The sequence below is a fragment of the Aedes albopictus genome, chromosome 1, assembly GCF_035046485.1.
Source record: "Aedes albopictus strain Foshan chromosome 1, AalbF5, whole genome shotgun sequence".
In the NCBI taxonomy this organism is placed as follows: domain Eukaryota; kingdom Metazoa; phylum Arthropoda; class Insecta; order Diptera; family Culicidae; genus Aedes; species Aedes albopictus.
Window position 1 is genome coordinate 229631396 of NC_085136.1, and position 24702 is coordinate 229656097.

General features: G+C 43.3%; 2 protein-coding genes across 2 annotated transcripts in view; one reads left to right on the top strand and one right to left on the bottom strand.

Moving 5' to 3' along the window:
- Window positions 1-21939, bottom strand: part of LOC109430754 (uncharacterized) — a 39675-nt gene extending 17736 nt beyond the window's left edge. The window contains exon 1 of the mRNA XM_019706834.3: window positions 21522-21939. Coding sequence (XP_019562379.3) covers window positions 21522-21798 — 277 coding nt within the window. The 5' untranslated portion in view covers window positions 21799-21939. The remainder of the gene's footprint in view (window positions 1-21521) is intronic.
- LOC115265497 (uncharacterized) lies at window positions 719-9026 on the top strand. Its single transcript, XM_062846388.1, has 2 exons — window positions 719-1661; window positions 1723-9026. Exon 2 carries the CDS (start codon window positions 2095-2097, stop codon window positions 8452-8454), a length of 6360 nt encoding a protein of 2119 aa, XP_062702372.1. The 5' UTR covers window positions 719-1661; window positions 1723-2094; the 3' UTR covers window positions 8455-9026.
- Window positions 21940-24702: the final 2763 nt, after the last annotated feature.

Genomic DNA, 24702 nt, shown 5'->3' on the forward strand with positions numbered 1-24702 from the left:
TAAACCATCTTAAACAAAACCAAGAGGATTTAACTTGACGGCATCCATATTTTTCATTACGATGATCAATTCCAGCTTGTCAAGTGTGTACGCCATGTTGATGTTTGGACTGTAAATTGAATTCATGGTTTTGCACGAGGAATTAAAATGATTATTATTTATATGCCAAAAACCTCAAAATGACGTGGCGCACCGCCTTTTTTGGAAACAGTTCATTGCATTTCACGATTAATTTTTTTTGGCATAGGTTTTTTTTTGGCACAGCAAAAGGGATTTCCCCGTGCAAATAAACATTATGGACATGGATGATTGATATAATTTTTGTTCTTGCATTATTAATAGTTTGCAATTTACTGCCTATTTATGTGATGATTTTATTTTCAGATTCAGTTTGATTCTTTGGTTTTAATCGTTCTTTTAAGATGTTGTACGAACTCCAAAACGGCATGTTGGTCTTCTTGCGACCTACACAACAAATCTTATCAATGCTGTACTGTATACTACAAGAATATGTCACAAAACCAAGTAGCATACATAAGGTTTTAAGGGTTGGTTTTAACAACCTCCTGTAGGGTGGGCCCTTTTGGGTTTTAATGGGTTTTATTATGGGTTTATTAGAGCTGTTAGGATTTATAAGCTTTAAAATTAGTTTTAACTGTTTGATTGTAACAACAGCTTGTAAGCAATGAGAAAACTAAAAATGTTACTTGGGCAGGGACCTTCCTACGGGTCCTAGGATACCGATATTGCCGGATCGGTCTTCGGCCAACAACGATGCCGGAATTCGCCCGAAATGGGGGCACTAGGACAGCGTAGGGGTGGTAATAGAAGTGTGGTGGTTTCTATACCAAAACGGCGGGGTCCTGTTGTGAATGGAATGGTCAAACCACGGTAATAGAAAAATAGTGGTCCATGGCCGTTACCTGATGTCCACTTTCCGCTCACTTCTTCCTCCTCTCTTTCCACTCTTTCCACTATAACTTCTGTCTTACAAAATTTGCTCACAGCTTTAAACTTTTCTTCCAACTAATCTCTGGGACTCTCTTTAGGCAAGTGAGCGAGTGGAATTTCAGTATTGGCCTTCAAGGTTCTTGACCTGAGGCATCGGTCATTACCCTTTCATTCGGGTTTGTTGCAATGGCCCCTATTTCGCCCTCCTAATGGCCGCCTGAATGGACCGCTCGAAGACCTCTGGTGGTGGGTTTCTAAAGCTGGTAGGTGGTGGTAGCCAGGGTGGTTTCGCCTACTAGTGCCCTACTCGTATGCCAGGTGGGTCAGCTAGGGAAAAACCTGAATATCCAACACAAAATCTACCTGTCCTTAACACATTTCCGCACATACAAATACAAAATCCCTTTGTCGGCGCAGGAAACGGCAAACTGGCAACCTTGACGTCCTCCGCGTTTGCAGCGCCGCGATCCGGTGTCAAAGCGGCACCGCACGACGAATGACAAATGTCATTGCTCGATGGACAATCTGTCAGCTGGAGTTTCCGGTTGAATTGGGCCATACTTTGACCAGCAGTAGAAGAAGCACAAAGTGAAATTTTGGGGAGTTGTTAATCTTAAAATTAGAGTTGAAGTTGAGTGAATTATACAGCGTGAGTGTTGGGAGAATCCGTTTGTTATTGGATTGCTGGGGAAAATTCCCCATTATATAGGGTAAAACGAAGTAGTTCCGTGATTACAGTGATCAATCTATATAACCTAAAATATTCGACAGTGACGTTCTCTCTCGAGTCCTCGTTCATGGTCCTGGTCAGTAGCCTGTCCGTCGCGAAGTCCGTAAACCTGTATCCCTGAAAATAGAAAGTAAGATATAGTGTGAATTAGTTATAATATCATATTACACAACATGAACCACATTTAGATCTTGCATCGTACCGAGGGTGGAATTATTCCGTAGGGTGAGCAAGGTGCAAAGGCCACCGAATTGTGAGTCGAAGATACTTTTTTTATATGTGCATTGTACTTACCTTTGAAATCCTTGAATTCACTATTCACAGTTGAAGCATCATAATACAGACCGCTATCAAAACCGGAACCGCTTTTTCTTCTCACCCCGCCCTTAACAAATCTTCAAAATTCGTGTGCAATGGCAGGACAACACGACGACCGCCCTACGGGGGGCTGCATTGGCTGTCAGCGACCGGATGAGGTGGAAGACATGGTCCAGTGCGACCATTGCGACGTGTGGAGCCATTACACTTGCGCGGGGGTGGATGAGAACATCGCCAACCACTCTTGGGTTTGCGGCCACTGCACCGGCCGGCAAAGCGACGATGCTATCACCGTACATAGTGCGTCCAGTCACCGTAGTACGTCGTCGGTGTTCTCCGTTTGTTTGAGTCAGATGGTGGAACGACAACAGCTCGAACGCACCCGTATGGAGATAGAGCTACAGCGCCGTCATTTGGATGAGCAGCAACAGCTTATCGACAAGGTGCTCGACGGAGCCGATGCGAAGGGCAATCGCGATGATGGTTTCCCATGCGAAGAGACCAATGCGTTAACTTCGCCGTCGTCCAACAAGCGACTCAAAACGCCGCCTCCTCCTGGCGCTCCTCTAGTACCGAAACCCCGCCGGTCGTTGCCACCGACTGAGACACCGAGGACAACCGCACCGGTTGTGGTTTCTATTCCTCTCTCGGTGTTCGAACCAGGTACCGTAGAATCTTTGAAGCGCAAGAAAGATCCCCAAGTGGCAATGAAGGAGCTCAAGAAACGGGTTGAGCAGTGCGAGCAGCGCGCCAATCCTACTCCTGAACAACTTGCCGATCTCCAAGCCCAATTGGAAATGTGCCGAAAGCTTCTGGAACGTTTCCAGGCCAACAAGCAACCCGCTGAGCGGGGTCAACAAGCGGAGCCGTCTCAGCCGAATCCAGCGGCGGAAATATCGGGTGTGCAGAAACCTACTGGCACCATTCCGAAAGCGAGCCGGACATTACCAACGATTCCGGACGAGTCCGGAGCAGTTGGTGGAGCATTTCGGCCGGATCATGTCTGGCCACTTAAGGTCCCGGTAAGCCAAACGGGTTCCTTTTCGGTAAGTCAAGCAAATGCTCCGTTGCGCCCGATGGAGAATCCAGGTAAGCGTCAAGCCTTGAGTAAATTCCTAGAAAATACGAACCAACATGACATTAGCTATTGCCCCACGACCAACATTCCAACTTCCCGTGTGCAGCTGCGAAACGACGCGCGCCCGGAAGAAAGACAGACTCCTCCTATTTATCCCCGAGAGCAGCTGCGAGACTCATTCGCGCCCTCCAACAACGATTCGTACAATTTCGTACGCGAACTAAATTCAACCAGCCTGCCTTTAAGGGAACCTCCCACGCGCGCGGTTGAATCGTCTCAGACCCCTCGTCAGTCAGATAGTGTTCAACACAACCCAACAATTCCCAACCACGAACTAGTACGTCCAACGCAGCAGCAGCTAGCAGCTAGGCAGTCCCTGGCTAAGGAACTCCCCCGATTTTCTGGCGATCCCGCGGAGTGGCCGATATTTATCTCCAGCTACCGCTACACCACCGAAGCTTGCGGATTCTCAGATGGGGAGAATATGCTCCGTCTTCAGCGATGTTTATCGGGACCGGCGCTTGAAACAGTACGCAGCCGATTAGTGTTACCTGCAGCTGTACCCCAAGTCATCGAAACCCTCCGAATGCGATTCGGCAGACCGGAGTTGCTAATTAATGCTCTACTCCGGAAGGTTCGCGAGATTCCGGCTCCAAGGTCCGACAAACTGGAAGGACTAATCGACTTCGGCATGGCGGTGCAAGCGTTGTGCGACCACATTGAGGCTGCCAACGAACGTGCCCATCTTTCCAACCCATCGCTGCTTCAGGAATTGGTGGCAAAGCTTCCCGCGGATCAACGAATGATGTGGGCCGGATATAGACGGGGATTTCAGCAAGTGGACCTCAAAACCTTCGGCGATTACATGGCGGCGGTGGTGCAGGATGCCACAAGTGTGGTGACCTTCGAACCGGACGTGAAACGCAGCGGCGCCCGCGACCGTCCGAAGAACAAGGGATTCGTCAACTCTCATGCGAAGGAACCATCGGAACCCGTGAAATCATCCCACGAGCCGAAGGACGAGTCGAAGCAGTTCAACTGTGCATATTGCAAAAGAGAAGGTCATCGGGTTCGCGAATGCCAGGCATTCAGGTACCTACACGTCGACGATCGCTGGAAGCAAGTACGGTCACTCGGCCTATGTCAGAATTGTCTTTTTAACCACGGAAGACGTGGGTGCCGAGGACGGAAAACCTGTGACATTGACGGCTGCCAATTTCGCCACCATCCGCTCCTGCATTCCTCCAAGGGTCCTCAACGATCTTCTGATGCGTTGGTTCAGGTGGCAGAGAATCACACCCATCGTCACCTTACTTCCGGAACCCTATTCCGAATTATTCCGGTAACGTTGCACGGCCTGAGCAAGTCAATCGATACGTTCGCTTTCCTCGACGAAGGTTCGGATCTAACCTTGGTGGAGAATGATCTGGTGGCCTCGCTAGGAATAAAGGGGACGCAACTACCATTATGTCTCCGTTGGACCGGGAACACTTCAAGAGTGGAGAAGAATTCGCAGCAGATAACGATCGAAATCGCTGGTCTCGGGCAGGAAAAACGGCATAAACTGCTTAATGCGAGAACCGTGACCAACCTTGGCCTACCCGGTCAAAGTTTCCAAGTGGATGAGACTGCACAACAGCACAGACACCTGAAGGGAATTCCAATTACCAGTTATCAAAATGCGGTACCCAAAATTCTGATCGGGGTGGACAATTTGCGACTAGCATTACCGCTGAAAGTACGAGAAGGTGACGGAACAGCGCCAGTGGCAGTGAAAACCAGGCTGGGGTGGTGCGTCTACGGCCCGCGAGGAACCAGCAGACAGGAATCGTATAGCTTCCACGTGTGCGAATGTTCCTGCGATGAAGAACTCCACGAAGCGGTGAAGAAATTCTACGCTGTCGAAGAAGCGGGTTCGACGCCAGCGCAAACCTCTCTGGCAAAGGAAGATGAGAGAGCGCTAGCTATCATGGAAGCTACGACCCAGAGAGTGGGTGACCGGTTTGTGACCGGGCTTATTTGGCGAGAAGATGAAGTAGAGTTTCCGGACAGCTATTTTATGGCAGTACGCCGACTGGAGTGCCTCGAACGAAGGATGGACCGCGACCCTGGACTGAAAGAGAATCTTCACCGGCAAATCGGTGAATACCAGAAGAAAGGCTATGCGCACAAGCTCACAACTAAGGAGATGGAAGCAGCAGATCCGAAGCGAATCTGGTATCTCCCAGTCGGAGCGGTTATGAATCCCAAGAAACCGGGGAAAGTCCGAGTCATCTGGGACGCTGCGGCCAAGGTGAACGGCGTATCGTTAAACAGCAAGCTCCTCAAAGGCCCGGATCAACTGACGTCTCTTCCGGCAATACTTTTTCGCTTTCGGCTGTATGGGGTGGCCGTTACTTCGGATATCCAAGAGATGTTCCATCAAATCCGAATTCGTAAAGAAGACAGGGACTCTCAACGTTTCCTATGGCGTGCCAAGCCGACCGATGCTCCCACGGTCTACGTGATGGACGTAGCTACATTTGGAAGCACTTGCTCACCGGCGTCAGCGCAATTTATCAAGAACCGGAATGCGGAACTACACAGCGAGCTCTATCCAGAGGCGGCAAAAGCGATTGTCGACGACCACTACGTCGACGATTATTTGGCGAGTTTTAGTTCATGGGAACAGGCAGCAAAGGTGGCATGCGATCTGCGGCTCGTGCATGGCAACGGCGGATTCAACTTGCACAACTGGCGGTCTAATAGTGCCTCGGTTCTAGAAGCGCTGGGAGAGGCACCTCTTGCGTCGGTCAAGCAGATAAGTTTGGCTGACGGCGTGAAAACCGAAAGAGTTCTCGGAATGCTGTGGAGTCCTTTGAGCGACGAACTGAGCTTCTCTACCCAGATGAGTGAAGAAGTCCAATCCCTGATCAATACAGTCACGAGACCGACGAAAAGGCAAGTGTTGCGTTGCGTGATGACCCTATTCGACCCTTTAGGATTGCTCTCGCCATTCATCATTCACGGAAAGGTCTTGATCCAGGACCTATGGCGAGCAGGCACTTCGTGGGATGAGCAAGTCAACGAAGAAATCTACGCGAAGTGGCACAGATGGGTGCAGATGATCGGTTACATCGCGGATATACGAATCCCGCGGTGCTACTTCCGAAACGCCGACCAGTACACGTACCAAAACTCAGAGCTCCACGTTTTTGTCGACGCAAGCGAGGTTGCGTACTCTTGCGCGATTTATCTACGCACTCAAAGTGAGGGTGGTGACTCACAATGTTGTCTAATCGCCGCTAAATCGAAAGTCGCCCCGCTGAAGCCCTGGTCAATTCCGAGACTCGAGCTGCAAGGCTGTGTCTTGGGAGTACGATGGTCGAAATTCGTCAAGTCAGAACTCAATATTCCCATATCTAAGATGGTGTTCTGGTCAGATTCCAGAACGGCTTTGGCCTGGATCAAATCCGACCCAAGGAATTATCGACAATTCGTCTCGTTCAGAGTAGGAGAGATTCTGGAGCATACAACTTCGAACGATTGGCGGTGGGTACCGTCGAAGGCCAATCCGGCGGATGAGGCTACCAAGTGGGGAAGCGGCCCGTATTTCGATAGAAATAGCAAGTGGTTTCAAGGACCACATTTTTTGCGACTTCCGGAGAACGAATGGCCTCGTTCGAGCGATCAAGTGTCTACTACCAGCGAAGAAATGCGTGCATCGATCCTGTACCACTGTTCCTTCGAACCCCCGATAGATTTCGACAGATTTTCATCGTGGAATCGAATGCTGCGAGCGATAGCGTACGTCTTGAGATTCCTGAACAACTCGAATAAGAAGCGATCATTGCGCACTGGGCAGCTATCCCAAACAGAACTCCAATTAGCGGAAGTAACACTCTTCAAAGCGGTGCAGCGTGAAACATATCCTGACGAGATCACGGCGTTATGCAACAAGGCACCGAACGAGAGCGGGCAGGAGGTCATAGGAAAACATAGCTCGATCTTCCAGCTGTTGCCGATGCTGGACAACAGCGGTCTGCTGCGCGAGCGTGGACGGATCGGGTCTGCTGAAGATATACTGTTTAATGTACGCCATCCGATTATCCTTCCTAGGAACCATCGAGCTACCGAGCTGCTGATGTTAGATTATCACCAACGTTGCCAGCATGGGAACTCTGAGACAGTGGTGAATGAGATACGCCAATTCTACAACATCCCAAGACTGCGATCGGTGGTGAAGAAAATTTGTCGGGACTGCGCATTGTGTAAAGTTCGCCGAGCCAGGCCAGCTATTCCACCGATGGCGCCACTTCCTGCGGCGCGACTTGCCCACCATGAACGAGCGTTTACCTACACCGGTGTGGATTATTTCGGGCCGCTGGTAGTCAAGCTGGGAAGATCCAATGTGAAGCGGTGGATTGCATTATTCACTTGTCTAACAGTACGTGCTGTTCACTTGGAAGTAGCGTATACATTATCAACCGAGTCCTGCATATCCTGCGTTCGCCGATTCGTCGGCCGCCGAGGTCCGCCCGCCGAGTTCTTCAGCGACAACGGGACAAATTTCCAAGGGGCGGATCGAGTGCTACGACATCAAATTAGTCAGGGACTGTCTACAACGTTCACCGGTACCAACACCAAATGGAACTTTATTCCGCCAGGGGCACCCCACATGGGCGGAGCGTGGGAGCGCTTAGTTCAGTCGGTGAAGGCAGCCATGCAAGAAGCATATTCGGAGGGAAAGCTCAACGACGAGGGGCTGCAGACGCTGGTCGTGGAGGCTGAAAGATTGGTCAACTCAAGGCCTCTGACGTATTTGCCACTAGAAGCTGAGGAATCAGAGGCGATCACGCCTAATCACTTTTTGCTGCTTAGCTCTAACGGGATAAAACCACGAAGCGGAGAAGGTGAAGCTTCTGAACACGGACATTACCGTGAGCTAGCCCGACGAGACATATTAGGGAAGTCATGGGAGTTGATCCAGCGGCAGTTGAATGTGTTCTGGAAGCGCTGGCTGGTGGAGTATCTGCCGGTGATCCGCAGGCAACCAAAGTGGTTCGAGGAAGCTCGTACCATAGAAGCAGGAGACTTGGTCATGGTAGCGGAACCGACGAAGCGAAATGGATGGGAGCGTGGAAGAATCATCCGTACTGTTCCAAGCTCGGACGGCAGACACCGGCAGGCGTTAGTGCAGATAGGACCGAAAACTCTGCTGCGGCCGGTGTCACGGTTGGCATTGCTTGACGTTCAAGGATACTGTGAGACTCCGGAGAACTCCGGAGTACACCCGGGGGAGACTGTCGGCGCAGGAAACGGCAAACTGGCAACCTTGACGTCCTCCGCGTTTGCAGCGCCGCGATCCGGTGTCAAAGCGGCACCGCACGACGAATGACAAATGTCATTGCTCGATGGACAATCTGTCAGCTGGAGTTTCCGGTTGAATTGGGCCATACTTTGACCAGCAGTAGAAGAAGCACAAAGTGAAATTTTGGGGAGTTGTTAATCTTAAAATTAGAGTTGAAGTTGAGTGAATTATACAGCGTGAGTGTTGGGAGAATCCGTTTGTTATTGGATTGCTGGGGAAAATTCCCCATTATATAGGGTAAAACGAAGTAGTTCCGTGATTACAGTGATCAATCTATATAACCTAAAATATTCGACAGTGACGTTCTCTCTCGAGTCCTCGTTCATGGTCCTGGTCAGTAGCCTGTCCGTCGCGAAGTCCGTAAACCTGTATCCCTGAAAATAGAAAGTAAGATATAGTGTGAATTAGTTATAATATCATATTACACAACATGAACCACATTTAGATCTTGCATCGTACCGAGGGTGGAATTATTCCGTAGGGTGAGCAAGGTGCAAAGGCCACCGAATTGTGAGTCGAAGATACTTTTTTTATATGTGCATTGTACTTACCTTTGAAATCCTTGAATTCACTATTCACAGTTGAAGCATCATAATACAGACCGCTATCAAAACCGGAACCGCTTTTTCTTCTCACCCCGCCCTTAACACCCTTCAACACAACCAATTAACAAACCAAACACTTACAGTTTCGCCGATGATATTGATATTATTGCTCGTAAATTTGAGACGATGGCGGAAACGTACATCCGACTAAAGAGTGCCAGGTGAATCGGATTAGTCATTAATGTGTCGAAGACAAAGTACATGATGGCAAAGGGCTCCAGGGAGGAATCACCGCGTCCGCCACCCCGAATTCATATCGACGGTGGTGAAATCGAGGCGGTTGAAGAATTAGTGTCCTTGGGCTCACTGGTGACCGACGACAACGACACCAGCAGAGAAATTCAGAGGCGCATTGTGGCAGGAAATCGTGCCTACTTTGGACTCCGCAGAACTCTACGATCGAATAAAGTTCGCCGTAACACGAAGTTAACCATCTACAAAACGTTGATTAGACCGGCCGTCCTCTATGGGCACGAAACATGGACCCTACGTGCAGAGGACCAACGCGTCCTTGGAGTTTTCGAACGGAAGGTGTTGCGTACCATCTACGGCGGAGTGCAGAAGGAAGACGGGACTTGGAGAAGGCGAATGAACCACGAGCTGCATCAGCTGCTGAGAGAACCAACCATCGCACAATGGTCGGAAAAAGTTAAAGTTCGGCCAAAACTTTTTTTATGTGTTTAATCGAAGTTATAGGCTGCCTAGATATGTTATATAGTATTTTTAGTGTTTAAAAAGGGCTATTCAAAAATTACGTAATTTCAATAATTTTAAAAACGGTGAAAATCAGTGAACGCCATATTTTTTGCGTTTTTTGTTAGAAAATCAATTCGAATTTAAATAAATGATCATCTTTCGATCAAATCGAATCAAGTTTGTTCAAAACGTGTGAAAAATGTGGAAAGATAAATTTTATATCAGTAAAAAATGGAAAAATACCGTAAAATATATGAAAAAACATGTATTTTTTAAATAGCTCTAATTTGAAAAACTGCAAATTTCTGCAAAATATTTAAACGTTTTAAGGCAGCTCTAAGCATGATGTTTAAGATGTACTATTCGAAATTGCGGCGACACGTGACGACACGAATCGTTTTTTAACTTAAAAATTACCAAAATTTCTAAGGTACAATATATGAAAATTTGAAAAGTTTTGTGACGTATTAATTTTGCACCATACGTGCATTCAAAAAGTCCAAGAACAAGCATTCATATGCTGGATAACTTAAAACATATATTCCATTCTCAAAATATTATTATTTTACTTTTTTCGAATAATTCATTTTTCAATTTTATGACTTAGGCCACTTTGGCAGTGAAAATGTTATTGAAATACAAAAGCTGGTATACTTTTAATTAAGTATCAAAAAAGTACAATACATTAACTTTGTTATAAGGTGAAAAAAAGTTTAAAAATATCAATTTCGTTTTTTGAGAGTTTTGGCCGCCCCTTTGTATGGAGCCCGACCAATGTGCATCGTCCATACCGCGAAAATCGGGAGGCTACGGTGGGCGGGTCACGTCATCAGGATGTTGGATAGCAACCCGACTAAAATGGTTCTCGAGAGTCATCCGACCGGTACAAGAAGACGTGGAGCGCAGCGAGCTAGGTGGGTCGACCAAGTGGAGGACGATCTGCGGACCCTACGCAGAGTGCGGAACTAGAACAAACAGCCATGGATCGAGTGGAATGGAGGCGGCTACTATGTACAGCAGAGGCCACTCCGGCCTTAGCCTGACCGGTAAGGTAAGGTAAGTATATCATTCAAAATGTTAATGATAATAAACTAAGCCTACGTATCATCCCAAGTAACATTTTAAGTTTTGTTCGGCTCTAAAAGAGATCTTCATGACCAATTTTATAAAACTTGCATTAAAACTGATTTATACATCAAACCTCTTGATAACCTCTTTAAGAGAATCTTCCGGCTAAGTGGACCACTCTCGGAGAGGTTTTGCAAACCGCATTAGCAGTAGCAATAAAATTTTCCATTCTCGATTGTTGTTGTTTTTGTTTTCAACAAAAACTATGACAGCTCAAGATGGAGAGAAACTTTTTCGATGGCACGTAAAGTTCAAGAGGATACATCATTCGTAAGTAGAAAGCGATCATTTCAAAGTAATATTTTAGTAGTTATTGTGTTGGTAGGCTTATGCGCATTCAATTTTACCGTGAATATTGGGGTTGCAGAATCATAAAATTAATGCGCTTCGAAAATAGTGAATATTATCATCTTGGAATGAAATGAATAAATTTGTTAATTTAGGAATACTATCACGAATCACAAGAAAACTCAGCTGAGAGAGTTTATTTATGTGAGCATGTTATCGAAATGGTGGCAAACTATCAATTCTTTGCTAATTTGAGCAAAATTAACTATTTTCCATTCACGTTAGCTAATTCTTCAATATGGCGACGACCTCCTCCTCCTCCTCCTCTTGGCGTAACGTCCTCACTGGGACAAAGCCTGCTTCTCAGCTTAGTGTTCTATGAGCACTTCCACAGTTATTAACTGAGAGCTTCCTCTGCCAATGACCATTTTGCATGTGTATATCGTGTGGCAGGCACGAAGATACTCTATGCCCAAGGAAGTCAAGGAAATTTCCTTTACGAAAAGATCCTGGACCGACCGGGAATCGAACCCGTCACCCTCAGCATGGTCATGCTGAATACCCGTGCGTTTACCGCCTCGGCTATATGGGCCGACGACCATAATCAGCGAAAATAAAACGAAGGCAAGTTTACTTTTATGATGACCGCAATAAACCTAGCAGTGTCGTAGTTTCTGCTTTTCCACCAACAGATGTCGTTACCAATTGAACGGATCGCCATCTGTTGAGAGTGTTATGTTATGTTTTAGTGTATAAGTTTTAACAAATATGTATGATTCAATGTCTATGCAGTAAGTACCATTTGTTTTGTTTAAAATAAGCCAAGAAGAATTAAAATTAAATAAAACATAACGAAGATATCACCAAACCATTTTTTCATGCTTTACTTAAGTGACCCCAAACTCGATACATCATTTTGAGGGGTGACTCCAAACTTTTGGTCGATGACATCAAGGATTAATTTACCTAATAACTTTTTGTCTACTTTTCTTAGGTAAGTTCGGTAAAAGCAGTTGAAATTAGGTTATATTACCGCTCTCACCTTAAAATTTGGTCAACCCAATTTCCAGAAACACTACCATAAGTTTAATTTTTTTGTTGCAAAATATTGTTAATGATGAACTTAAGGCGAAACTGGAAGCATTTCCTAATTTTTTTGTTTTAGATTTTTTTTTATTAAATAACGAAGCAATATTTTCAAAACCGGTTTTCGTGCACACGTAGAGTATGGATCAAGGTATCTTCTGATTTTTTTTTGAGGTGGAAAACGTTTTCCAATTTTGCAGAAACTATTTTTTTGTTCAAAAATGGTTTTTGCAAAAACGAAAAAAAAAACATTTTCCACCACAAAAAAAAAACAGTGGATACCTTGATCCATACTCACATGTGCACGAAAACTGATTTTGAAAATATTGCTTCGTTATTTAATAAAAAATCAAAAACCAAAAAGTGAGGAAATGCTTCCAGTTTCGCCTTAACTGCCAGCACTGATGATGACAAAGACGCATTTTACGCGCAGCTCGAACGCGAATACGACCGCTGCCCAAACCACGACTTGAAGATCATCATAGGAGACCTTAACGCTCAGTGAGGCCAGGAGGAGGAATTCAGATCGACAATGGGAAAGTTCAGCGCCCACCAGCTGACGAACGAAAATGGTCCACGCCTCATGGATTTCGCCGTCTCCAAGAACATGGCCATTCGTAGCACCTTTTTCCAGCACAACAAACGGAATCGCAAATGGACCACGTTCTGAATGATGCACGGCACTTCTCTAACATTATCGACGTCAGGACCTATCGTGGCACTAATATCGACTCTGATCACTACGTGGTGATGGTTAAACTGCGCCCGCGTTATTAACAATGTTCAGTACCGGCGGCCGCCCCGGTACCATCTAAAGCAACTGAAGCAACCGGATGTCGCCACCGCATACGCGCAGAATCTCGAGGCACCGTTGCCGGACGAGGGTTTGCTCGATGTGGCTCCTCTTGAGGACTGCTGGAGTATAGTCAAAGCAGCCTGGAGTTGTGGAGGAGAAGGACGCACCGGGGGCGGTAATGCTGCAGCATGGAACCTGACAGAATGTGGAGCGATGCAGATAGAAGGAAGCAGCTGGCCCACAAACCAGCCATTTCTTTCGGAATTACCAGGGAAATCACAGAAAACACACAGATTCAACTTCTGAACATTTACTCACTTCGAAAGTAACCAACAACTTTCGAAGTGAGTAAATGTTCAGAAGTTGAATCTGTGTGTTTTCTGTGATTTCCCTGGTGATTCCGAAAGAAATGGCTGGTCCGTGGGCTGATCACTACAGACCCGTCTCTTCCGGGAGAAAAAGCTCCGCCTGGAAGAAGCGGAGTGCGAGGCAATGGAACTGCTGTGCCTTTCACAAAGCTCACCACATTCCGCAAAGGCTTCGCGCCGCAAGCCGAAATCTGCAGGGCCTCCAGACGGACAAACGTGAGGTGATCGAAAGGTCGAAGCAGCACTTCGACGACCACCTGAATGGTGAAGAGAATGTAGGCACGTGGGATCGAGGCAGCGGAGGAAATGATTATTTTGGTGCAGCAGAGGACGAGAACGAACCAACTCTCACGCTGAGGGAAGTTAAGGATGCCATCCACCAGCTCAAAACAACAAAGCGGCTGATAAGGACAGAATCGCAGCAGAACTCATCAAGATAGGCCTGGAAAAGTTAGCCACCTGTCTGCTTCGGTTAGAAGGCAAGATCTGGGAAACCGAACAGCTACCGGAGGAGTGGAAGGAAGGGATAATCTGTCCTATCCACAAGAAAGGCGACAAGTTAATGTGTGAGAACTTTCGAGCGATCACCATTTTGAATGCCGCCTACAAAGTGCTATCCCAGATCATCTTTCGTCGTCTTTCACCTAAAGTAAATTACTTTGTAAGAAGTCACCAAGCCGATTTCATCGACAGCCGGTCAACAACAGCCCTGATCTTCACCGTACGGCAAATCCTCCAGTAATGCCCTGAATTCCAGGTCCCAACGCGCCACTTGTTCATCGACTTCAAGGCGGCATACGACAGTATCGACCGCACAGAGCGACGGAAAATCATGGACGAAAATAACTATCCCGGGAAGCTTACCAGACTGATAAGAGCTACGATAGACGGTGTGCAGAACAGCGTAAGGATTTCGGGTGTACTATCCAGTTCATTCGAATCTCGACGGGGACTACGACAAGGTGCTGTACTTTCCTGCCTACTATTTAACATAGCCCTGGAAGGTGTTATACGACGAACCGGGGTACGATCTTCACGAAATCCGGTCAATATGTCTGTTTTACGGATGACATGGGTATAATTGCTAGAACATTTGGTACGGTGATGGAACTGTACACCCGCCTGAAATGTGAAGTAGCAAATGTCGGACTGGTGGTGAATGCGGCTAAGACAAAGTACATGCTGGTAGGTGGGACTAAGCAAGACAGGACAAGCCTTGGCAGCAATGTTACGATGGTTACGATAGACGGGAATACTTTCGAGGTTGTAGAAGAATACGTCTACCTCGGTTCCTTGCTAACGGCTGACAATAACGTGAGCCGTGAAATGCGAAGGCGCATCATCAGTGGAAGTCGTGCCTAATATGGGCTCCAGAAGAAATTGCGGTCAAAAAAGATTCACCCCCGTACCAAATGTACCATGTACAAGACGCTAATAAGACCGGCGGTGCTCTACGGACACGAGACATGGACGATGCTCGAGGAGGACCTGCAAGCACTCGAAGTTTTCGAGCGACGGGTGCTAAAGACGATCTTCGGCGGCGTGCAGGAGAACGGTGTGTGGTGGAGAAAGATGAATCACGAGCTCGCTGCACTCTACGGTGAACCCAACACCCTGAAAGTGGCTAAAGCTGGACGGATACGGTGGGCAGGAAATGTTGCAAGAATGCCCGACAACAACCCTGCAAAGTTGGTGTTTGCTAACCATCCGGTTGGTACAAGAAGGCGTGGAGCGCAGAGAGCACGATGGGCGGACCAGGAGGAGCGTGATCTGGCGAGCGTTTGGCGTGACCGACGTTGAGGAGCTGCAGCTGCAAATCAAGTATTATGGCGGCACATGGTTGATTCAGTGTTATCATGAATTTGATGTTGAACTAAATAAATGAATGAATGTGCTTTGGAATCTCCTGTCATGTTTTACTTCGTCTCCGCGTACGATTCGGCCAACGAAATGGCTAATGTGAAATTGATTTAACCATTAATTCCGCGAGTGATATTGAAGAAGATCTGTGCAGTTAATCTTTTAGTGGTACATGCAATCCGAATTCATAAGCGTCTCCGGTGTAAAAAAAAAACAAGGAAAGATTCCTTTTCCGGAAAAGAAAATCTGAATAGCGGTTTCAAATCAGAGTGAAAAATATTTAAAAGATTCAGTTTCGACGATTAAACTAAAATCGGCTGGCAGTAAAAATTTCAATTTTTTTCAAGATAAATTGATCATTTTGTGATAATTTTTTTATCTGAGTCGAACGCGTAGAAAATTCTTTGTTGATGGCAGAGAAATTCGATCAGGAAATTTTCTCATATGAAAAAATGATTGTGATTGTGAATAACATACCGTACATAATGACCTGTTTTGTTAGAGTTGATTGGCTGCGTGTGTATTCTCCGGATGTTCTGGTGAGCCCATTCCGTTACCTGAACAAAATGACGCTGAAATTCGGTGAGATCTTACCAGTTTAGCTTATAGATAGTTGCTAAGTATTCCGTAGGATTATTGTACACTTGCCAAGTCAACATATCTTAAATCTTTATTTATCTACAAATCTATGTACGGTAATTTTCAGTTTTTTTCGGTGGTTTTGTTTTCTTTGTTATGAGGGGGTTTCGTCGGCCAAATTGGTTTCATTTTGTAGGGAAGGTTTTGAGGCTAGCTTTCAAGTCAACAGGCTTTAGAAAACAGGCTGACGAAAAGAGCAAAACTGCTAAAATTTCATAAGTACTGTTGGTTGATCTAATTATTTTTCAGTTGTAGTATACTGATACACTGGGCTAATAACTGTAAATGGGTTAGAAGGGCATCTTCTTTTTTTCGTTTCAGAGAGCGAGCAATGGCGCTTAAGGCGAAACTGGATCCATTTCCTCACTTTTTGGTTTTCGATTTTTTATAAAATAACGAAGCAATATTTTCAAAATCGGTTTTCGTGCACATGTAGAGTATGGATCAAGGTATCTCCTGTTTTTTTTCCTGGTGGAAAATGTGTTTCGTTTTTGCAGAAACCATTTTTAAACAAAATCACATAAAAAAATGGTTTCTGCAAAAATGGAAAACATTTTCCACCACAAAAAAAAATCGGAAGTTACCTTGGTCCATACTCTACATGTGCACGAAAACCGGTTTAGGAAATATTGCTGCTTCGTTATTTAATAAAAAATCAAAAACCAAAAAATGAGGAAATCCTTCCAGTTTCACCTTAAGCCTAGGCACTAGGGCCAGGACACGGACTAAATACCTGTGTCTCATCCCAGGAAGTATCACGGACCAAGGAGTGACATTAACCTTCTTAGCATCGTCACCTCCATCGATTTTCACAGTATTTTGCTTTTCCATAAACTGAGCGGTTGGTACGAGATGTCCCCACTCATTGTTTTTATTGTTGAATTAAAAACGCTGCACAGTAGGCCTGGCCGCTTCAATGATTGTAATGCATTTCCGATGTACTGCAATCATTAATAATGACAAGAAAAATGATGGAAGTAGTCGATTCTATCCTTTTCCTGGATTCTTTCAATGATTGGCTGTGTATGTGTAGACTAGACTAGACTAGAACTAAATAAATGAATGAATGAGGTGGCATTAAATTATCAGCGATAATTTATCGATTAACAACCTTGGTTATGATCAATTTTGTGGAAATTGCCCAGATGTGCTATACAAAGAATAGACAAAATGATTGATGCAGGCAAAATTTTCACTTTACAAAAAATGGTCGCTAAAAAAGTAAGGAAAATACATTTGATTACTCAAATTGATGAACCCCCCGTTAGTTAGAGCCACAACATTTTTTGCACACCCCTCGAATTCGGTCAAATGGTGGGTCATTCAAACCGTTATAACTCGAAAGTTTCTCCAAAAACCACCCCAAATCGAATTGTTGTTGAAAAGGGGAAAGATAGAGCTACTATTTACAATAATAAAAAGTTGGGTCGGCCATATTGATTTTGGCCACTATCTTGGATTTTTATACCAAAACATTTTCTTCACCATGATGGCAACCACCGATTTTCAAAATTTTTGCATCAATTGAAAGCTGAGAGATTTATTCAAAACATACCAAAAAATTAGAGATGTCTTTTTCTCTTTTCAAAAGTTATCTGCCGTTTTGTAAACGTGATTCGTGAAGCAATGCATCAATCCTGTAGAATGTTCTAGAAGTTTCTTCCATTCCATGAATAAGAACCGTGCAACAGTCGTTCATGAACCAAGATTGGTTGCATAGTATATCTTCTGGCGTTTCTCAACCAGTTGCCCAAAGCTGAGTGAAATGTTTCACGTATGAATTGATTCAAAAGATTCTACACTGAAAAACAGGAAAACTCAAATTTTGAGTTCTTTTTTGCATCCTATTTCATTCGCTCTCTTTGTTATTATTATTATTATTATTATTATCTTTATTTAAGAGATTTGCAGCCCTAGGCTGGCTCATCTCTGCGCTCTCTTTGTTGTTGTCAAAGAAAGAATAGCAAAACAACCCAACTTTGAGAGTTCGATGCGGGAAGCCAAAATTGAGTAAGTGACATAGAACCGAAAGTTGAGTAATTTTAACTGATGGTTGAGTAAAAAGAACTTCGACTTTAGGTACTTGGGCTGAATACGCCTAAATGCAAACTACCTACCTCAACATGGACTTCATCAACTCAAAATTGGCTTCCCGCACGCAACCTCGAAGTTTGGTGGATTGAACTCACTTTTGGATACTTTCGTTTCTCCGTGTAAGGAAACTTCGAGAAATTTTCTATCCAGAAGTTAGAATCTTCTTGATTCGAAGAAAAAAAACTATATAAAACGCAATATGGTAGACTATCCTAGCCTTGCCTGACAACTAACTGATGTAGAAAACTAAACAACACATACCTACGAGCACTACCTGCACTTTTTTCAAAAACCACAATTTAAATTCACACTAAATTTCAAAAACACTCCAGATTGAGCTGCGAACACTTACACTCCTTAAGGACATACTTGTTAGAATCCCAAAATAACCGCCACAATGGCCGACTTTGAGATCTACACTGAAATAAATTTTGTTGTCGAAACTACCGATTCCATAGTAAAATTACTAACCGTACCTATGATTCTCAACCGACAACCAAATCTGTTAAGGTAACTGAAATATGCTTGAAATTACAATGCATTGTAGTAAATTCAACTAATAGCATAGTCGTCTTAACAACCAAACATTGTTAATTTTTCCAGGACACGCATTTTACAACACAGTATGGTTAAAAATACAATGCTCATTTGTTAAATTAAGACTATTTTTGGTAATGTTAACTGAACTGCTAGTTAAGCTGACAGTGTTTAAGTGGAATTAACTGGAAATTGTTGTCGGTTGAGAATCATAGGTACGGTTAGTAATTTTACTATGGAATCGGTAGTTTCCACAACAAAATTTATTTCAGTGTACTCACGATTTTGAGAGCACAAATATCTTCGTAAACGAAACCAGCGCACCTGATCTACTTATTTTAAGCTAATTACAAATGAGCAAAAGCACTGTTGTTCGAAGCTTACTTTTTGAGATTTGTGCGTCTGAAGTTCTGAAGCACTGTTGAAGCGGGATTTCAATACGTTTGTCCCTAAACCGTTTTTGTGTGATTTTTATCTTTTTTTTATAATGCGTTTGATGTTCTCCAAAGTTGTAAATGCTTATAAAGAACGTATTTTTGCGGAAGGCAGTATTGCGTTATTTTTAAAATTTTACATAGAAAACTATTTTTTCGGCTTGAAGCTATAACAAAGCTTCAATTTGATTGTAAAGACTCTTACAGAACATAAAACATATTAAAAATTAAATGTCAAGAGAACTACACTGAAAAAAATGGTTTAAGGAAGTTTTGCTTATTTGAAAAACTTTCAGAAGCTCCGTGCAATCCCGATATGTTTCGTATGTGCTTCAAAAGTGTATGAGTAACTGTTTAAGTGATTAAAAAATGAGCTGCGAATAGGGTGACGAAGGGTATTATCGTCAGGGTTGTTCTCCTCGTCAAGGATGGGAACACTCACTTGCAGAGAGTTACACTCACTTGATGTTTTCTCAGCTCAGAAGCGTCCAATCAAGAAATGATGTATGGACGACTTTTGTCTTGTGGTTTTGTCTAAAAGTTTGCAGAATAGAGTAGGGGTCGCACACGCATACAGTAGTCGCGAGGGTGCTGCGAAGGCAACTCTCCACGAGGTGAATGTAAATTACACTCACCTCCTGGAGACTTGCTTCCACAGCCCGGTAACGACTTTGGTATGCGTGTGAGACCTCAACTCTATTCGGCAAACTTTTAGACAAAACCACAAGACAAAAGTCGTCCATACATCATTTCTTGATTGGACGCTTCTGAGCTGAGAAAACAACAAGTGAGTGTAACTCTCTGCAAGCCCCAGAGGTAAAGTCTCTCTAAACAAAAAAAAAAAATAAAAAAAAAAAAATCCCTGCTTCTCGTCATGGGATGATTTTGTGGGCCAAATTGCCTGAAATTTGGGCATATAACTTAGCTTGTTTGGGAAGGATTTGAGGTCAACTCTGAGTTGAACAGGTTTCAACACACAAAAAAAGTGTGAAGAATTAGCTTAAGTTAAAATTCACGAATAAAAAGAAATTAAAAAATAAGGTTTCAAAAACCCCTCATGACGAAGAGAATACGTAAGTTCCCCTATCTGCTTCAATTAAATTTGCATAGTTTTGGCATTTGTACTAAAAAAAATAAAAAAAAAACAGCCGTTTTACCTCAAAATGATAAAATTTTGCAGTCTTTATAAAAGATATACCTAAATTTTTAAAGTATCTAAACTTTGGTGAATGTTGTAAAACATACAAAATTAAAACCGAAAAGTTATGTCGGAAAAACACTTTCTAAGGTGGTATTACAATATATGCTTCTATTGTTGCACATAATATTGTTGATTTTGGAGATAGTATTTTCCCGTCTTCATCAAAGCACTTCGTATACAATGTTTCCATAGACGTCGGTCAATTTTGGTCACAAATTAGAAAAAATATCTTGTTGTATAACCCTCTTAACTATAACAATGTTACACCTTTACACATACAGTATTTGAAAAATTTTGGAGCTCTTCCGAAGGCATGGTTCTAATCAACAGTTTTACCGCCAAACCCAATGTCCCACTTTTTCCGACCCACTGTGCACCGGGGCTCTTTTTCTACCAGAGATTTTTCTTACTGTCCTTGACACCCTACCTAAATTAGGGTAAACAGGTATAATATGCCCCCCTTAAGCAGAAATGGCAATATATCTAAAATTGGCACTTTATTCCATCTATTGTCCACTGCAAATCGTTGTTCCTAAAGTCAGTGAAGTGTTGCATGAGAACTTTGCCTTTGGAGGGACGGCTATGGAAGCTTTGAAACGTTTTTTCGAAAACGTTCCAAAGTTTACTTTATCAAAACAAACGGGGCAATACGCCCCATCAAAAGAAAAACGTCCAGCCCCGTGATAAAACTGTACCAAGGATTAATTCCACCAGAAAATTCCTTTTCCCAGGAGGGTCTTCTAACAAGTGATCAACTTCATGAAAGTTGCAAAATAACACAAGCGAACAGAACTAGCTTCGTTTACAATGAAGTCAGTTTACAAAAGGTAAAATATTACGCCAAAAGCCTCGATTTCAGACTTTTTGATATTTTTATTGCTTTTCTTTACCAATCAACTAACGGACCAGCTTGATGGCAATTATTCTTCAATATTCAAGATCTCTAATCGATCACGCATGCGAAAAGTGGTTGAACCGCTAGAAAATGAAGGGGGGCGTTTTACCCCGGTGGGGCGTATTATACCCTTTTACCACAGACAAACAGACGTAACACTTCGAACATTTTTCGATTCAAATCATAGTCACGGAAACATATTCGCCCAATGCTAAAAGGACTAAGTTTGGCCGACCACCAACTAGGTGGCGGTAGTGAGCAAACGTCAAACTCTAACAAAAACTATGCGAGCGCCACGGTTGGGCAGTTGGCCAACTATCAAATTTTGAAAAATACCGTTAAATCGGTGTACGATGAGAATTATCAGAGTGTTACGTCTGTTTGTCTGTGCTTTTACCCTATATTTTCCCGAGATAAAAGCCTTTTATGGTTTTAAACCTCGATCTTCCTCTTATATTTACACATACCATTTTTATCGTCAACCGATGAATGGCGAGAATCGTCCTCCATTTCTTCGCTGTCGTTATAAGAGAAATCCGATAAATCCTCGTCGGATTCGGGAATCGACGCTATATTGCTGGTGCCTTCAATCGAGCTCCCGCCGTTATTGAATGCGTTAACCTTAGGTGAGCTTTCGACGGTAGACACCGGTGCCAAGGCATTACCAATTAAACTTGCGTTGGCCTTTTCAAACACCGAAAGTAATCCGTTGGTGGACGGTGGTAATTTTGAATGATTGGACATGGTTGAATAAAATTATCACCGTTGCTTTGTTCACTTGGGATATCCTTGCACAGTTTTTTGCACTGGAACACTCGTAAGATGAAAACTGACTGGTCGGTGTCGAGGATTGATGACGACTGCCAGGCTGCGCTTCCCACATTGTATCTCGAAAAAGAGGCTGCCGTTCATTCAGTGAGTGTTGCCTGGTTTGTTTTTTTTTTGCGAAAAGAGGCGGAGCTTCAAGATTTACGCATCCAATCAGAACAGATGAATGAACCGGGGCTCACTTTCAAGATGCAATGTGGAAAGCGGAATTTATCTTTAGTTTTTTAATCTTTATTTACATCTCAATCAATTACATTCCTACTAGGTGTTCAATGCATAGGTATAAATTGAAGCTATTATCAATATTTGTTAATAACATATGGAAGAAAGTCATTAGGCTTAGTTAATACATTAGGGACTGTTGTGTTCATGCCTAAGGCATTTTTCACGATTTTTCGACACCGTTTTCCCGTCTCCCACCTTTTTTTTTGTATGAACCCCTTAATATTTTTGCATGACACTTGGGATGTTTCAAAAAACCAGGTCTCCTCATGAATCTTTATAAACCATGTTATTCACCAAGCATGGGTTTTCAACCTTTCACCTTTTTGAATTTTTAAAAGATTTCTCCAATGATTTTTTATGGAATTATTTAAGATATTTTAGAACTCTTTCTGTGATTCTGTTGATATCTGTTGAGATTCTCGCAAGAATCCCTCCAATCTAGCAGTCCATTTCTAGAATAATCTCTGCATAAACCTGGAGGAATCACTTTAGGAATTTCTGGAGAAATAATAACTGCAAATATTTTCAGAGAAATTGCCAAAAGAAACCTAGGAAAAAAACTCTGGAGAAATTTCCTCAGGAATTTTTAAGAGTTACTCTTGAGAGATTCTGAATAATTCCTAAATAATCCATGTGCTCGTATACTCCACCTTCAAACCGGAGCCGCATTTCATATCTTGAATTATAGCATCTAAGTGTAGTCTGCAGAATTCTTTCTGGTATTCCTATTTTACCCCGTACTTTTTGATAACATCTCTTCAGAAATTCGTCCATAAGTTCCTCCAGAAATTCCCATTTTTCCACGAGTAACTTCTACGATTCCTGAGAGAGTTCAGCATTTTTTTTCTAGAGCTCCTCCGGCGATTCCTCTGAAGCTATTTGCTATATTTTTCCAGGAGTTTTTGCTTAGATTATTCCAGAAATTCTTGCTTGGATTCTTCCGGAAATTGCCAGGACTCTTCTAAATTATATTTGGGATTTCTCACAATACTCTTTCTGGTATTTTCATGACATTTTGTTCGTGAATTCTTCCTGTTAATCCCTTTATAAATTCCAGCTAGTGTTCCTCCAGTAATTTCTGCTATAATTCCTCCAAGAATTCTTGTTGGGACTTCTCCTGCGATTCCTACAGATTCCTTAAGTTATTCTTCCAGGAATTCCTTCGGATATTTAATCGAGAACTTTTAAGGAGAAATATCAGAGAATACAAACATGGCTGCCACAATGGCCGACTTGGTCCCCTACTCACGTTTTCAAGAGCACCAATCTTAAAAAATCGTAAACAAATACTCTTGATTTGGAAAAGCTGCCTCTTTTTGCAAGTGAGCAAAGCCGGGATAAACAAGTACGGCTTGATTCGCAGATTTGTGCCTCTAAAATTTGTATGCAAAATTTCAAAGGGATTTCTTGATGTTTCACCTTAAGGTATGCCTTCGTATATTATTATGGGAATTTCTATGAAGACTACTTCCGAGAATTTCTCCGTTTATTCATGCGGAGATTTTTCTAGTGATTACCGGCAAGATGGTTCCTGGTATTCTTGAAGGGTTTTCTGTAGGTACGAACTCGTAACCATGCAACGGTTTTGCCTTCTCCCAAAATATTAAGTCATTTGATAGAATTTCAAAGTTTGTATTGGAATTACTATGCTGCCGTGTGAAGAAGCCCCAAGCAACCAAAAGTTCGGATAAAACAGCATGTTTGGGCTTAATCAACTATTCGAAGGAAGATGAATAGCGTTCTATACAGCTCAATTTTTAAGTAATTAACCGAACTTGAGTTCACAAAAAAGTACGCTTACGCCGCTGAAAAGAACGCTATTCAGCTAAAAATTATGCTTCGATAAAATGAAAAAAAAAGAAAGGCGCTTAATCCACAAAAGTAATTTATTTTTAAGAGACATTTGTACAGGTGGAATCCAAATGGTTTAATGCGTTGAAATACATTTTTGATGTTTTTACTTACAGAAACTTGAACTCGGGTTCTCCTCGTTGAAAGCCGGCGCCTAACCACTACTCCATGTTTGGGTTGTTAAGCACTGAGGGATTTTACTCAATGTGCTGACATCATTTATTAGAGCTCAATCAGGTTCGCGTGTGAACTTTATCTGAACTTGGAATACTTTTTGAAGTCGAAAGTTCGAAGGAAGTTTACGAGGAACTTCTTGTGAACTTACGCAGTTTGACATTTTCAGTTTGTTGTGGTTCGTAGTGCAAAGCAATAAATTAGTGCCAGTGTATCGACTTTCAGAAAAGATTATAAGTTTAAAGCTCGATTTACAGTGACTTCGATCGCGTCGATTACCGGCGCGCTGGTGAGATAAGTGAGACGGGGTTGAAAACATCCAGCAAAGCTGGAAAATTTTTGTGCGCAGCCGAAAAAACTCCGGCGGAATCCCGGGTGGAACAGTGGTCCGCTGCGGGGGCAGCCTTTGAGCCACACAATACGAATGCTTTGCGTTGATTACAAGTAAGTACGTTGAAATATTTTAGTGAAACAAAGTGTACTTGTGAAATTAACACAAGCTGTGGCTGCTGAGCTGGATTTCCGAGTGATTTAATTGAATTAGAACTTCTCCCGAGCTCCGCTGTCGCC